The following is a 16,595-nucleotide window of genomic DNA, read 5'->3' as shown; positions in this document are numbered from 1 at the left end:
AAATGTAGATCGCTACAGCCTTAATGTTCAAAAGCTGCAAGCGTGGAAGCCCATCAATTTTTCATCAGAGGATGTTTGAGGTTGTGTAACCTTAATATTTAAACTGAATATTAAACGTTCTTTCAACATAACGAGTTCTTTGAAAACTAATTTTGGCAAACTTGTAAGTTAGTTTTTATATTCTGTGCTCCTCTCTCGTGTACAATACCATGAAACATGGTACCAAATCTACCCTTTCCTTCCCAAAAGTACCAAACAAAGCTCATGGGTGCGTTTTCACATTCTCCTTGGTTATTAAAGCTACAATAACTAAATACAGCTTAGGAAAATGGATATGTATTAATCAGCTAAACTAAATCGAAACCATTGCGAAGTTCAGCTTGTCGCAGTGTCGCTTATTACAATAAGAATGATTTCACAAAAGAAGAGAGTAACAATTTCAACCATTCTATTTATACACCAATTCTCCATATGGACGCTCCTCAGAACTTCTGAAAAAAATGCACTCATTGCAGTGCTTCATTTGTGAAGAACACTTCCACTGAGTTTACACAATCTCACAACCCACCTCACAAAGCTCCAAGGGTAGGGGCTCGGGGTGATTTGATGTACGCATCGTTACCTAAGACCCAAAATTACATGAGGTAAAAAGAGGAAAACTGATGTTGAATTATATAGGATCAAAATTTGGCTGTTTGAATCCCCCAAAGAACGTCTAAATGTCTGTACAAAGGTTGGGATTTAAAAGATATAAATGGATCACTGCTTCATTTTGCTTTGAAGAATTTCGAGGTGCTATGTGCAGATAAATTCTCAAGCACTAGTATCTCCGTTATCAGGATTACGATGACTATCAGCAAATGCACGATTGACAGATCCAAGTGTAGTTTGGCAAGATCACTAACAGCCATCTCAAGTAAAATTTGGTAGATTACGATGACTATCAGCAAATTCACGTACCAAACGTTTCAGTACCCTTCCACCTTTACCTTGCATATGGCCATGCTCATAATCCATCTTTATTCCCTTGCATGTTTTACTTTCAAGATAATCAGAGGCTGCAGCTGCTAGGGCCTTGAGCCAACTTGGGACCAAAGTTTCCGCTTCACCTTGCTTCAAGTACTCAACAGGCATCCCATGAACCTGTTGACTAGAAGCAGTTACATATACGTTCACATCCAACATATATCAAGAAATAATGCAATAAGAATATCTATTATACAAGTTGAGAGGCAACATTGATTTTCTCTAAAACCAAATTTTTTTCTTTTAAGAGCATTATATCTCTACTTATGTGGCTCAACTTGAAAAGTCCAGTTACTAGAAATGGCACAAATGAGTTACAATGCTTAAACATTTCCTGCTGATCCATATCCAGAAGTTACTGTTTTCAGCCGTCCACTAAGTCAATGTCGCTTAATCTTCATGTCATATGTCAGAAGAGGCAAGACAGTTTCCATACCCATGACCAGTTTTATGATACAAGTAGTTTGACATATGAAGGAATTGGGATTTATTTGCCTGGGGCGTGGTGATGCAACCATTAAACTCTGGGAACTGGCAGTAATTCACTCTTTTTTGTGCCAGGGAGATTATACTTTCGTCTATGGTGATCAACATCACTTATCCTTTAACACAAATAAATTTCCAACCAAAATTCACAATAACTACAAGATAGTTTACATTTTTTCCATCTAGAGTTTGCAACAGTTTTTTTTTTGTTGCCAGCAGTTTATTAAGCTCTGCTTGTAATCAACTAATCCATCAAAGTTATGCAAAAGATCTCACTTGACATCATGTTTCCTTCGAAATCCATAGAATTGGCATAAAAATTAATATCAAATTGCAGTGAAAAGGGTTCTGAATTCCGATTCCTAGTTATTGGGGGCCAGATTTTATGTTTAACCACACTGATGATTGACCATAAACATTTATAGAACACACTCTATGAAATGAAATCAATATCTCGCGAGCTGCATAACACCAGTATTTACCACAAACAGCAGTTAATAATGGCGATCTAAAGTATAATAAATCCATATAATCCGCAACTTCGCCTCAGCCCTTGCTTGTTTAGTACCTAAAGCGAAGCTTTTGGTTAATCTAACAAAAACAACCTTTCTCAACTAATTTTGAGGATAGGACTAAAAAGACATCATTGGCTCATTGCAACCATATGGGCAAGGCTGCACTCAAAGACTCCTCACCTGAGTCACTTCACCCTATATAGGAGCCTCGTAAAAACATCAGGCTAATGGTATGTGTTATGTGTCATGTTATTTAATTTGGAAAAAAAGGAGCTTCTTGTTTCCATCCCAAGAATGCTGCAAATAAATATGGCCTACCTCACATGGTATCTCAAAATTCATATTTCAATAAATACAAACCAATACCACAGAAAATATTTTTATTTGTGTGGAGGTCTAAGAAAGTGTGACACTGAAAATATACAGTGAGCGCATAAGGTAGAACGGGAAGAGTTACCGCTGAATGAAGCCATCCATGAAGGGTTTCCCAACAAAGGACTGTTGACAAAGATGTTCTCTCACTCAAACAACAAACTGCAGCTAATTGTTGCAAAATGGTTGCAGATTTGTGAACCTGTACCGTAAGATTAAAAAAGTTGTAATACTTGTAAATCATGCAAATATAATAAGAAATCGGCAAGTCAATCATGTATTTTTCCTCTCACTCTTTTCTTATGTTCCATTTAGGGAGTCATTTTGGCATGGAAGAAGAACGACCCAGAATCTGCTGTTTTTAATTTCAAAGAATTTAACATGCTCTGCAAAATCAGGCTAGCCCCTTGGATGAATATGCTAATCCGTGATTAGAAGAACCAAACTCGTCCACTTAAGAATCTCGATTGTTACCCCACTTTTCCGTACTGCATTTTCCTAGCCTCTCAAAAGATACATAAACAAACAAATAAAATTCCATTTGTACAATCATGAACCTAGCGCCTGTACTATGATACAAACAACTTCTATGTTCTTAAACAACCCACACCCCAAACTTCTTACCTCGGGTCTACATCACAGGTCAACTCACAACGTAACCAAGGGCACAGGGTGGCAAAGAATATACAGAGTTCTTTTCTTAACCAGTCTTACCCTCGACATTGCAGAGGTTCCAAGCAGAGCGTACAACACATTGGAGACGAGTCCTTCACCACTATTCGATATGACTTGAATAGCTACACAAGTGAAGGCTTCTTCCGACATATTTGTCACCGATTCTAACAGCGAGATTAAAGCAGCTTCCAATAAACCTATCATACCAGGGAAAGTGGGAAAAAAAATATAGAACAAAAACAAAGTAAAATTAGAAAAGTAAATATAAGGAAAAATGAAAAGGTGATGAAGCTCAATAAAGTTGCAAAGGATAAAATGTAAAGTGTTATTACTTTCAGAGAATAACTTATGTTCAATGCATTCTTTGCACAAACAAAAGATTCAACAATTAGCAGGCATTACAAAAAACTACAGACAGGTTGATCTAGTTATGGCCATATGAAAGAGACTACCCTTGCCATAATTCACTGCGCATCAGCCAAGCATACCTAAAATATATGGACCAGTAGACCACACAGCAAGAGCCTCCCACTTCTCCCTTCCCCCACTTAACAGTAAAGAGGCGGTGAATATTTCGCAAAGAAGAGACAGAATTTTGGATCAAGTGATAACAGAAATTTTAAACTCACAGGACATGTACGACATAGCAGCAAGAGCAGCACCACGATGCATGGCTGTGCAGCATATTGCTGCCTTTTGTAAGGAAGCTTCTAGTAGGGAACCAGATGCTGCCAATACCTTCTGCATAAAATTAGAAATCTCATATTAGTGAACTTATTGTCTAGAAATTAAAAAAATCATTGACTAGACATGAAAAAATATACAAACGATAGAGAGGATTGTGCCTTGGAAGATACACGAACAAAACTGGATGTGAAACCAACAAAGGCTTCAACCAAATCGGGCTCTTGATCACATATGTAAGACGAATTAAGAGCTGTCACTGATTCTGCATTGGTGAATCTCTCAAATGTGCAGATAAATAAAGGCCCATATTCCTCCGTATGACCAAATTCTTCAACCACAATGGAAGCTGGAAAATATAATACAGGTCTTCAAGGTAGAGAAATCAAGAGGCACAAATATATTTTAACATGGAATTGAAGTACAGAATTTTGACAACTTTCATGAAAGGCAAAGTCCTTTCCAGATAAAGAAAATTTCAATTTCAATTTCAAAAAAAAATTAATACAAAGAGGAAGCTCCAGCTACTCTCCAGAGGCGAAGTAGATACAGCCCTTAAATCTTGATTTATACAGCAGACGCCTATTTCTTTATGTCCCTGTTCTCTATCCCGACCAGTATAGCTTCTAAGATAAAAAAAAGTTGAACATGAATTGCTGTAGGCTTACAATGATTCTGAGTCTCTGAGAAGGAATTTCATTAGGCTAAGTGCAAAATGTGTGTTGCCTCAAATATGCTGGAAAGCTTCGCATTAGGACTTAAGGACCATCCATAAGATGAATGATGTTCTTAAGGAGAAGTGGCTTTACAGGTTTGTGAATGAAAATGTAGCATTGAGAAAGAACGTCACCAAGCTCAAATTTATGATGTGGGTGACTTCTGTTAGTGAAGCAAGAAGATCTCTTCTTCTCATAGCATTAAACATTGGAGGGTTTTGTTTTGGTAAGTCATTTGTTGTCAGGATATATCTCTGAAAGCTCCATTTGCAGATTTACTTACCTTAAGGAGACTGCTAATTCATAAGTGTTGTGTGAAATGGTAATCAGATTCTTTAGGATGTTTCTTTTTCAAGACTTACTAGTCTTTTGAAGGGGTCTATCTTTAGAGGGGAATGCAAGATGCCTGGCTGGGAAGACAAGGAAGGCTACTTTTCTATTCAGAGCTTTTGAATTTTCCCTAACAGAAACCCATCTCAGTCTTCCCTGCTAATGATATTTGGAAGACACAAGCTCTTCGTACAGCCTTTCATTATGTTTTTTTTTTTCATTGGGCAACTGCCAAAGTAAAGATCCGAAAATAAAAAGGAATTTTCCTACTCGGATACCCATATCGGACACGGGTACATGTCCAAGTGTCCGACACAACTGTTTTGTGAAAATATTGCATGGTTTTGGTCTAAAATGAAATGTCGAAGTGTCCATACCCATGTCCGAGTGTCGAGGATTTGACACGGGTACTTGAGGTAAAATGAAGAGTCCATGTAACATAGGTTTCTGTCTTAAGGAGGACGAGTCGGTTAATCCTCTTTTAATCTTTTGTCTTTGGTTCTTTCTCTTAAGAACTTATCTTTAGCCCCTGTTTAGGATAAAAATTCCTTGTAGCTTGGAAAAGAAGGATTAAGAAAGACCGGCTTGCTTACGTTCAGAACATGAAACATTATCTTTAGCCCTTAGGATGAGTTGGATGCAGCCCTGTTATATGAAAAAAAACTTTGCAGTTGATAAAGAAGGATGAAGAAAGACTGGCTGGCTCAGGTTCGGATCATCAAATGTTGGTGATTCAGTGGTGCGCATGGAAAGAAATGAAACCAACGGCCTCGCCAAGGTTTCAAGTTCCTTTTATTAGGCCTTTTGTATAGCTGGAGTCAAATACTGGAATCTGAGTTATTCTTGACGTGTCTGGAATTCTGGATTTTGTAGATGAACTGCTTTGTGATAGCTTGAGGACATGGAGTTGTTGTCCTTATCCCTCCTTCACATATGGGTGACACCATTGGTTCAATGTTAACATCAGATACACCAGCAGCAAGTGAAAAAAGTTAAAGTTCACCAATAGCCACAACACACTGCTTTAAATTCTAGTCCTAACCTGTTATATATTACCATAAACACAAACGGAGACAAGGTAGTCTATAAGTAATTAACAATAAATATGGGGGGTCTTTAGCAGTTAAATCAGTAAGCCCAAGTTTTCTAAAAGTTTTTCTCAGCAAGAGGATTACAATTGTTTGTTGTGGCAGCCTGGGTTATATTCTGTATTTTCTACAGCAACCATCTTGAATAGAGTACTATATTCTCAAGTAATTAAAGACAAGGGATACTGGGGCGCAGAATCATAATATTGATGTTCATGCTTGTAAAAAATCAATGCTGAGCTGAGCTATATTGTTATCAAATTCACTATTTCACCAACAGACACCAGCATCATGTATGATACTTGACACACGAACAAGGACATGGAAATTGATAGTTTACTATAGAAGTGTGTTTGTTTAGTGGAAAATGTGGTTGTGAATGGAAATTTATTTCCCTATTTGTTAGGTGGGAATGGGAAATGAACATGGGTTTGGGAATGGGAAATGTTGGTGTCATTTCCCATGATTTTATTCCCTAGGGAGGAGGTGGGAATTTGATTTAAGGGATTAAGAAAGACGAAAAATATCCAATATGCCATTAATGAACAAGAAAGATATCGCACCATGATTGAATTTACATTTTGCAACACATACTTCGACTCTTAATAGCTCAAATTATGTATAAGTAAAAACTATAAAAATTGATTTTTAGAATATATATATCGATACGAATCTAACAAGATCTCACATGACTATACATTTTTTCTTGGGTATGAATCACAAAAGATGACCAAAAGTCCAGTGTGAATAGTGTAAAAAACAAGATGGTGCGATATTTATGGAATAGGAGGAAGTATAAGTGTTAGAATCCAACCTTCCTTTACTTGTACTTTTCTTATCTATAGCTTTCTAGGACTGTTCTTTAAGTTTCTAGGCTTTGGATAAGATTTAGCTTATTCAAAAAAGACCTCTATAGGGAATATACACCAATAAATCCTACCCGCAATGTTGTCTTGCTTTCTTACCAGCGTTGTTGTTAGCCTTTACTATATTGTGTTGTCACCTGTATTAAAGCGCGCCTACCGATCCAGTAGGTATCATATTAGAGCCATGGTTCAAACCTAGGCATCAAAAGACCTTAGTAAGCAATCCAAGATGGAGTCAATTGAAGAAAGATAGCCTAGCTAGAAGGAAAGTCAGAACAATGGACCCAGCCAGCTCGAGGAAATCGTCATGAAGCAAGATGCGGGGATTGACCAACTCGAAGCTGGGATCGAAGAATTGAGAACCCCGAGACTTGATAAGCGAGAATCTTAACTTTGTACAAGGTTAGTTGATGACTCGCTTAGCCTACTGAGTGTGAACAAAATCAAGCTACCCAAGCCCGTACCTTCAGTGGTGCGAGAGACTCAAAAGAAGTCGACAATTTCATCTTCGACATGTAACTATACTTCAGCCAACTGAAGGAAGATTTAATGGTGGACACTGCAACATGGCGGATGATTCCAAGCTAACAACTTTTCAACACTAGGGCAACATTCGGCACGCCAACATCAAAGCTAAAAAGGTGGTAATTGATATTTGGGAAGAGTTCAAGGCGGAGCTCGGATGAAGGTAACAACCTTGCAACATAAGGGTCCCATTCGAGAGTACGTGAAAGAGTATTACACGTGCATGCTAGACTTTAAAGACATGATCGAGATAGATTGGTTGTTCAACTTTGTAAAGGGATTGAAGGAATGGGCTCAACGCGAAATATGGCGCTTAAAAGTGGATACCTTATCAGGGGTCATCGCTGCAGCAGAAAGATTGAAGGACTACTCGTTTGAGAGGGCGGCCGCTCAAAAAAAGGGGAACGTAACTCAACGACGAGCACTTCCAGCGAATGGCTCCCAAACTAGTTCCAAAAGTGTAGGGAACAAGTACCGAAGTAGGGAAGAAGACTCACGAAGAGCAGTGCTTGTCCTCTTCCAGTGAAGGAGGAGCGCAATCAGGATATCATGGGACAAAACCCTCACTTGCATATTGTGGAACCACACAAGTGGTTCGAGTCCCGCCAGAAGGGAGAAATTGATAATATGGATCTGCATGACTATTTCGGAGCCAACCCAAGAGGAAGACCTAGAAGAGGAGTTCAGTGAAGACGAACCCTCGAAACTGGGCACCATCCACATGATGTATGCCATTGGAAAAGAATCACAAGAAGACACACTCAAGAGTATTGACTTGATGTATGTGAAAGTGTCGGTGAATGGAAAAAAGGCTTGAATCATGGTAGATACGGGTGCCACCCACAACTTCGTTACTTACGGAAAGCGAAGCAAAAAGGCTCGGGATAAAACTGGTGCGTGAAAGGGGGAAGATGAAAGTCGTTAACTCGACACCTAAGCACATTCACACATTGCAAAGAACATTGTCGCGAAGTTGGGGATTAAAGCGGTTACCTTAACTTCACAATGGCGATCATGGACGACTTCAATCCCTGGGCGAGGATTTCCTACGTGCAAGAAATTCTCCTGATGCCCAACCTTGGTTCCTTGCTCGTAGGAGGACAATAACCCTGCCTTCTCAAGATATGTGCCACAGACAAAGAGATGAAAAACAAAAAGGGCCTCTTTTATCGGTTAAGCAGCTGGAAAAAAGCGCTTAAGAGGAATGAGAACATTACTCACAACTCTATCGACGAAAGACGATGAATCACATGGAAACACGCGGATCTCATGGATCTACCTGGGAAGTTTACTCACATCCTACCAGATAAACTTCAAAAAGTCCTCCCGTCGAGGAGGGCTATCGATCACGAGATTGCGTGATCGAGCTAGTGACAGAAGCAAAATCCTCTCGCACAAGTTCCTTATCCGATGGCGGCTCAGGCGAGGACAAAGGTTGGCTTCGCTCGCCCTTCTAAAGCTCTCTATGGTGCATCGGTACACTTCCACAAGAGTCAAGATTGAAGTCTCCGCTTGTGCATCGACTACTAGGCGGTGAAACCACTATCCAATCCCTCTAGTGGAAGATTTGTTCAATCAGTTGGGAGATGCAGTCTACTTTACTAAACTAGACTTGAGATCAGGGTATCATCAAGTTCGGATCGCTCTAAGGCGACAAACCGAAGACAACATGTGTTACGAGGTATAAAACATTTGAATGGCTCATTATGCCTTTCAGCCTGACAAATTCCCCACGATCTGCACTCTCATCAACCAAGTCTTCCAAGAATACCTTGACAAGTTCGTTGTGGTATACCTAGACGACATTGTAACCTATAACAAGACACTTGAACAACACATTGAGCATCTAAGAAAGGTGTTCGAAAAGTTACAGGAGTATCACTTGTTTGCGAAGCGAGAGAAGTGCGCATTCGTGCAGTTTTGAGCCTTGGATACTTCGTGGGGGATGGTCGTATCAGAATGGATCCGAAGAAGATTCAAGCTATCAATGATTGGCAGGCTCCAAAGAACGCCTCAGTATTACGTCCGTTCTTCGGTCTGGCAAATTTCCATTAGTAGAGGAGCAAGATACAATCATTATTTTTCATAATATCCCCAAAAGTGGGATCTGTTCCAAAAGTGGCCTTAACTCAGAGAGTCTTTCTAGTAGCTATGGAGAGTTTCAATTTTTTATACTTGTTGATTTATTTATTTGAATTACCCATGTCCAAGGTTAGGTGAACAACAATGAGCATGACACGTATATATTGGTTCAAGCATGGTTAGTAGAGGAAGGATCATACAGTTCTATTGAGGTTGGATTTGAGGTTTAATTCGAGAAGATCTCTTTAAGTGTATGGATTTATATAGTTTGTCTTTGGGATAATAAGTGTAATATAGTTTCATACTACATTGTTTAAATGAGCATGCATTACATATATAGTAATATGTTTGTATGTATAACACCGTGATTAGTCAGCAAAAGGATGACGTTTATTTATTTGCTATGTGTGTTTGTGGCCATTTCTTTTTCTTATGGTGGCCATGTGACGATCCTTTGGGAATTTTTCCTCTGGGGTGGGCCAAGGTTGGTTGGAGCAAGTTGATCAATTGCAGATTCAAGTTCAAGGAGTTGAAGTGTTTCCGCTTAGTCTTTATAACAACTGCAAATAGCTTACATAGTAATTATATTAAGTTATAATAGTAAAAGTTTTATAAGCCTTAACACTTTGCAATGTGGTCTAGTGTGGCGGTAATACCTTCGTTATATGAGTAAGTTTCCGTAATATTTATAAAGTCTATATTATTTCTTATTCATTTCAGTTAGTAAATCGGGAGTGTAAGAAGAAGCCTAAACACACAAAACACAAACAAAACACTAATACCTGTTTTGATGTAACATTCATGACTCTGAAAAGAGATGAAGTTCGTAGATAAGCAGTCTAAAACTGTGGGCAAGAGCGCTGTGAAATGTTGACCTAGCAAAAAAAATAAGAGCGACACTTCAGAACTTCAGAAATATGGTGTGTCTCTAGCTAAAATTCATACTTCCTCCATTTTTTTATTAGTACCATTTGGAGTTTCACGCTTGTCATGCACATCTTTAACAATAAACTAGTGTGTGGCCTGTGCTATATCCCATTTTTACTTTGAATAATTAAAATTCTAGATTTTTCTTCAGTTTAATATTTGACCAAAATACATGAAGCGACAAAGTGAAAAAGATACATTAAGTTCATAAACAACAAAAGCACACAATTTCAGATCATTTATCATGCCAAATAATAATCCAATGAGAACATCTTACAATATGTTTAATTTTTTTTTCTAGTGAAGTTAATTGCTTTAAATTAATACGCGCTATTAGATACATGCATGCTTATGGGACTTACGAGAACATGTCTCTTTATGGTTGTCATAATACTTCATTTTTTAATTCCAAAAAGTCCACAGAAATAAAAAGTCACATAAAAATTAAGTTGTTTAGGCATCATTTCCAATATTTATAAATTAATGTGGAGGGATAAACCACAATCGGTAGTTGGTTAAGATAGCAATGAGTGTTATATTCCACTTGGGGTCAAATGCCCGAATCTCATTGTATTGATTTTCAGTTGTTAATGACATGAGATAACACTTGGTAAGTGGATGATGTGGCATAAAGAGGAGGGTTATACGTGGCAAATAGATATTCTTATAAACGCTTTTTACTATATTACTATAGATATCTTTAATCCTCTTGAAGTAAAAATTATTAAAAGATGATACTTCGAAAATAAATATTGAGACGAATCTAACAAGATCCCACATGAGTCACATGACTATGTAATTCCATATGTATAAATCACAAAAAAAATGTCAAAAGAGAGTGTGAATAGTATAAAAGTGCAAATGGTGCAATTATTAAAAAAACAGAGGAAGTATAAAACTTCTGCCCTTTTCCCCACTCGGTGGAGATAGAGGAAGCCTGTGGGAGTTCCTCAATGAGAACATTACCTGATGAATGAATAGCTTGGGAAAGAGCCCGGCAAGCAGCTGCTGATAAGCTGCTATTTTCCATGTATTCTGATTTAAAAAGTTTCTCTATCATCGGCCAAAATATGCTTAACATCACGAGAAGTGGATCATCTGCAGTAGATCCAGCACACAGGGGTGCAGCCAGTTGACTAAGAACAGTTCCTATCCTGTTTAAATAGCATATTTTGAGAGGTATTCAGCATGGAAGAACATAACAAGGAAAATTTGCAGGAAGCCATTCTAACATGAACAAGGAATACTAGGGCTGAGCGAGATTATTGTTATAATATTAACTACGACAATGACAATGACAATGACAATGACAATGATGATTGAAGACTCTTACTACCCACTTGTTAGGTTGCAGTTATCTCTCTTCCTTCTACATAATTCCATGGGCCATCACCCCATCCCCTCCACTTTTCGACTATCATTAATTTGTGTGCATAATCCATATATTTCGACAGAACATAAGAAGAATAAAAAATGTAAACACAAAATTTTATCTTAGAACTATAACATCCAACTCTATGAAGCATTGGTATAAATATGATGATTTTTTTATAATAAAATACAGTACACTAGCAATAGGAAAAAAGAGAACAAACACTGATGACAAGTTGTGCTATGATCTAGATTCTAGAAAATAAAATTACAGATTGCCACAACTTTTTTGTACCTCACCAACCGAGTAACTCTTGAAAGCCCCACCAACTTTAGCCCATAGGTGACCTTGCCCCACAATAAATCAGAAGGTAACAAAACTCGTGAAAAGACCCTCGATTTCCTCTCCTATGATCCAACCACACACACCACATAATTGCCATGAAAGCATAGCGCCATAAGAATATCTTCTCCTTACCCTCACCAAACCCCGTAAAGCAGATTTGCAGCCATCTGAAAGGCAAACCGAAGATTCGTCCGGAGTGGAAAACAATCTCCTCTACAGGTATCTTGCCATTTCACAGTGTGAGAAAACTGAAAACATGTGAGCATGACAGCCTAAAATGGGTGCATACAACAAGAAAGCCTATGATAATGCTGTATCCTGTCTATACGCCCTGTTCGGAAGCTGGCAAGCTATGAACAAGTTAAAACACTAGCCTAAACACAAGGAGCGTTTGACAAATGTTATAAACTTAATTGTTTCATCCCGTGGGGTAGGGTTCTCAAAATCTTCCAAAATTTTCAAAAGTCACGGTTCTCAACTTCTCATCATAATATGGAAAAATCTGTATTTTAGATTAAAAATTAGGTAAATTGCAAAAAAAGGGATTCATTTGTGGTTCTTTTCTGTCTGGCTGCTTTGAAGATCTGGTGACCATAATTATGAAATTGGGTAAATTGTGCCAATAAAGAAGTCAAAGGAGAGAAGGTTTCAATCCCTGGGAATATGGTCCATTAACAAAGTCCTTGTCTTATGATCTATTTTAGTTTACGAGAGTTATATATGGTTTAGTCTTAAACTATGCTTTAAAATTTTACAATTTGTTTAGTTGATTGGTGAGTGGAGCTTCGGCAGACATGTTTACATGTTACATTCCAATAATATATGTTACAGCTTTCTTTTACTCCAATTTCCGTTTATCAGTGATTGTAGACTTGCAATTAATTATGTAACTAAATTCTAAATGATTTGCATGTATCATATTTGTCTTTTGTTCTGTTCAAAATGCTATTTCGAAAACTGATACCTTGAGCAACTACTTGGAAATCTAACCATTAATAGTTACTAGCCGACATCTAAGTATCTAACCACTACTCTGAAAACTACCTACTTCAAAGCTAAAGCTAAAGCTAGCTTTGCCAAACAGGCCCCTAGTTATTGATCCTTGTAAAATTTATCCACATCTTTTGCAAGACAAACACTAACCGTGAAAGTATTAAGGAATTTGCTAAATACTTCCAATCTTGAGTATCCTACTCATCAGGTAAGACAACTGTTACCTGATTCGCTAGTGCGAGATTGGGTACGGTTCACAATTCGCTACCTAATTTTCTTATTTAGACCAAAATTGTACCATTTTCATGTTAACAATTCGCTTTTTCGGTGCGTGGTTCATGGGCTGATTAGAGAATTAGGTAACACTGGGAAAGACTATGAGGCACGCTTTTTTCCCATAAATCATATCACTTTTTTGGCAAAAAACACTCTATTGTAGGTAATATTATCTTTAAAGGAGGGTTGGAATCAAAAGGACAAGGAATATACCAATTCTCTAAAGGTACTCTCCCATTTAAGTACCTAGGATTTCCTATTTCTCATAAAACACTTTCTGTTAGTGATTGTGATATTCTCACTGATAAAATGACAGCTAGATTGAGAGTGTGCGCCTCAGATTAGCCTATCCAACACTAGTCGAAGACTTCTATTTAAACAAACAACTTGAAGATTAAAGATGTGCCTCTCGATTGCGCCTATCTCGCTAGGGTGAGCTCCAATGTCCTCAACGTGTCTAGAGTTGCTAGAAGCAATGAGGCAAGCACCTTGCGCCTAGGTGCACTTTTCAAATCTAAAGTAAGATAAGGTAGTATACGCATAGACCTCAACAGACATACGAGGCAAGAACTCATATTAGGATTTCAAATGATTTGATCTATTCATTTAGACACTGTCTCAGGGAAAAATTCGCATAAAACATGGTACTTAAACCTGTGCAATCCCCTGGAAGCAGAATTCAAGACTTGTGTATAAGCAGCTGGGTTCTGCCTCAATCCATGCTTCTCATCATTAACCTGAATTTGTAAATGCTCAGTTTTTGCATACATAATAATAAAGATTATAAAAGATGGAGGGCGGGGGGGAGGGGGGGGGGCATGTGTCACACAATTATTTCTTTTTAAAACACACGAAATACTAACTACAATAAACCAGTCCCCTCTAAATGAAAGATGATTCTTCTCAAATCATGAGATACCACGAAGCAACAAAGCTCGTTTCGTATCTATGATTCATGCCCAAGTGTCACGGTCGGAGTGTAGACACAGAATCGTGCGCCACGCTCTTCCCTATGGGGCGGCCAGGAAGCAAGCCTTGTGCAAAAAGTGTATCTCAAGGCTCGAGGGGCACGAGCGGGTGCTTGATTCAGAATGGGCATTCTTGCCTATTGGTGACAAAAGCGAGGGCAGGTCGGGGCGCTTAAAAACATGCGACAACACAAACTATAAAGGCTTACAACAACGCAAGTGATTAAGCAAAGGCAATTTCTGATGTAGAGGTTTAATTTGAATTAGATTTAAACTTCCAATGAACGCTCGCTGGATTGACAAAATATAATAATTTTATATAAAGCCTAGAAAACTAATTAGAAAGGTCCTAGAAAGCAATAGATAAGCAAAATACAAGGGAAGGTTGCTAACACCAAGTCACGCCTACAGTTGAATCTTGGAGTGCCAATATTTTCATGTTTTGAATGGGAGAGTAGTGGGAAACTGGGTTATTGGGAAGTGATGATACTTAGGATTAGACCCATTCACCCCAGTTGTCCAACCCCCCTTTTGAAACCTATAATTTATTCAAGAAACTTACAACAAGCCATGTGAAATAGTACCAATAATTTGTTCTTTATGCAAGTCAAGACTTGACAAAAAGCTCAATCTAGGACAGAATATAATCCAGGAAACAATCCCGTCCAAACACGCCATTTGTGAGAACTCATGAGGAAATTCTAGCAGATAAGATTCCCTGATTGTCAAAATGATTCTATAGAACATAGTTTATAATATAAGTAAAATCCCCTTATTGTTTCTGTAAATAACCCATTTTTTAGTACTATTTGAAGTATTCGAAAAAGGATATCACATATCCTAATATAGGCCACATCTATATTGTGGTTCGCAAATTAAACGATAACTTTTTCCATATTACATACTCCCTCTGTGACAAACAATTGTTCTGTATACTACTATTAGTAATTCCCCAAATGATTGTCTTGTTAACTTATATGGAACATTTACCCTACCAAACTCACTCAACTAATGTAATGTGAGCCTCACCACAAACTATCTATATCTCATTCTTCTTTCTCTTCCTATCTCATGTAATGTGGTGCCCTCCACTAAGGCTCTTTTCTGTTCACCTTATTTCCACTGATTTCCGGAAAAAAAATATCAGATAAGTTCAATTAAGTCAAATAAGATAAGATAAGATAAGTTCAGGAAAAAAAAAAGTTCACCAAGTATAATTTATAACTAAGATAAGTTCTAATAAGCTCTCATAAGTTCAGATAAGTTCAAGGAAATTCAAATAAGTTCTGATAAGATAAGTTCAGAAAAATAAGTAAAAATATAGTGAATAGAACGCACCCTAACTCTTTCTCCCTCAATCAAATCTTTATTCTTACTTATCCACTATCTACCAAAAAAGCCTACACTACCCTGCTATTTACTCTAGATATGTGTGCCCAAACGTAAAATGGTAAAGGACAATAATTTGGGGACGAAGGGAGTATTAGTTATCACATACGACAAGTAAAAGTTTTTAAGGAAGACGACACGTCATAGATTGCATACATTCAAAAAAGTTGAGAACAGATTGTGATTGTCGGGTCAATATGTGGCCTATGATATAGAGATCAAAGGAATAATAGTCTATGAGTAGAAAGGGTCTTTTATGTATATTTAAGTCTTTAGGAAAATAAGTCAACCCATCTTAGATTTTTTTATTATAAGGTTACTTGAGTGGAATGTCGGGCTTACATTGACAGTGTAAGGAGTAAAATGTCATGAAATAATTATGGAAAACTCAACTCATATCAAGATATTTTATTGAAAGGTTACATAAGAGATGACAATAATTTTTTGGAATTGGCAAAAGGAACAAAACACTAGCCACATATCACTACATGAAAAAGGTAAAGGGAAAGGTGTGTGAGGGAAAATTAAGCAACATCTAAATGACGCAAACTCCTATTTGAAGGATTGAAGGAAAACTTTCCTAGATGTACAGAGATATAGTCAACTTAAACAAAAAGCCAAAAAAAAGCACATGAATCAATTATCTACCACTTGAAAAAACTAGACAAGGAAATGAAGCTTACAAGTTTCTGAATGACATCATAGCAAGAAGATAGTAATCTAGACAACAAGTTGTTCTTCAGCTCATTACTAGGAAGAAAGCCAACAACTAGAGCGATTGCACCAACAACTTCTTCTTCATCTTCTAGTGGTAAATGCTGCTTTTCCAGACCCTGAAGAGCAGGCATTTTGGGATAGGATGCAAAGTGAATAAAAAAAAATTAACTGATCAATGAAGAGCAGGAAAATAACAATCTAGTATATGGTTGATTAGGAAGTAAGTGAAAGCACCTCATAAAA

The 16,595-nt window shown here is 37.6% G+C and overlaps 1 protein-coding gene across 2 annotated transcripts in view; it reads right to left on the bottom strand.

Moving 5' to 3' along the window:
• Positions 1–320: 320 nt before the first annotated feature.
• Positions 321–16,595, bottom strand: part of LOC110797511 (transportin MOS14) — a 43,201-nt gene continuing 26,926 nt past the window's right edge. The window contains exons 16-24 of one of the 2 annotated variants that reach the window (XM_056840292.1): positions 16,319–16,468; positions 13,933–14,015; positions 11,259–11,446; positions 10,148–10,240; positions 3,920–4,107; positions 3,704–3,812; positions 3,114–3,271; positions 2,485–2,601; positions 321–1,143 (exon numbers count right to left, since the gene is read on the bottom strand). In XM_056840292.1, coding sequence (XP_056696270.1) covers positions 913–1,143; positions 2,485–2,601; positions 3,114–3,271; positions 3,704–3,812; positions 3,920–4,107; positions 10,148–10,240; positions 11,259–11,446; positions 13,933–14,015; positions 16,319–16,468 — 1,317 coding nt within the window. In that variant the 3' untranslated portion in view covers positions 321–912. Of the gene's footprint in view, positions 1,144–2,484; positions 2,602–3,113; positions 3,272–3,703; positions 3,816–3,919; positions 4,108–10,147; positions 10,241–11,258; positions 11,447–13,932; positions 14,016–16,318; positions 16,469–16,595 lie in introns of both variants that reach the window. The other variant, XM_022002626.2, reaches the window with a different exon arrangement.

Source organism: Spinacia oleracea, chromosome 3, assembly GCF_020520425.1.
Source record: "Spinacia oleracea cultivar Varoflay chromosome 3, BTI_SOV_V1, whole genome shotgun sequence".
Classification (NCBI taxonomy): Eukaryota; Viridiplantae; Streptophyta; class Magnoliopsida; order Caryophyllales; family Amaranthaceae; genus Spinacia; species Spinacia oleracea.
The sequence above is the reverse complement of the archived record's forward strand: the minus strand, read 5'-3'. Positions and strand labels throughout refer to the sequence as shown.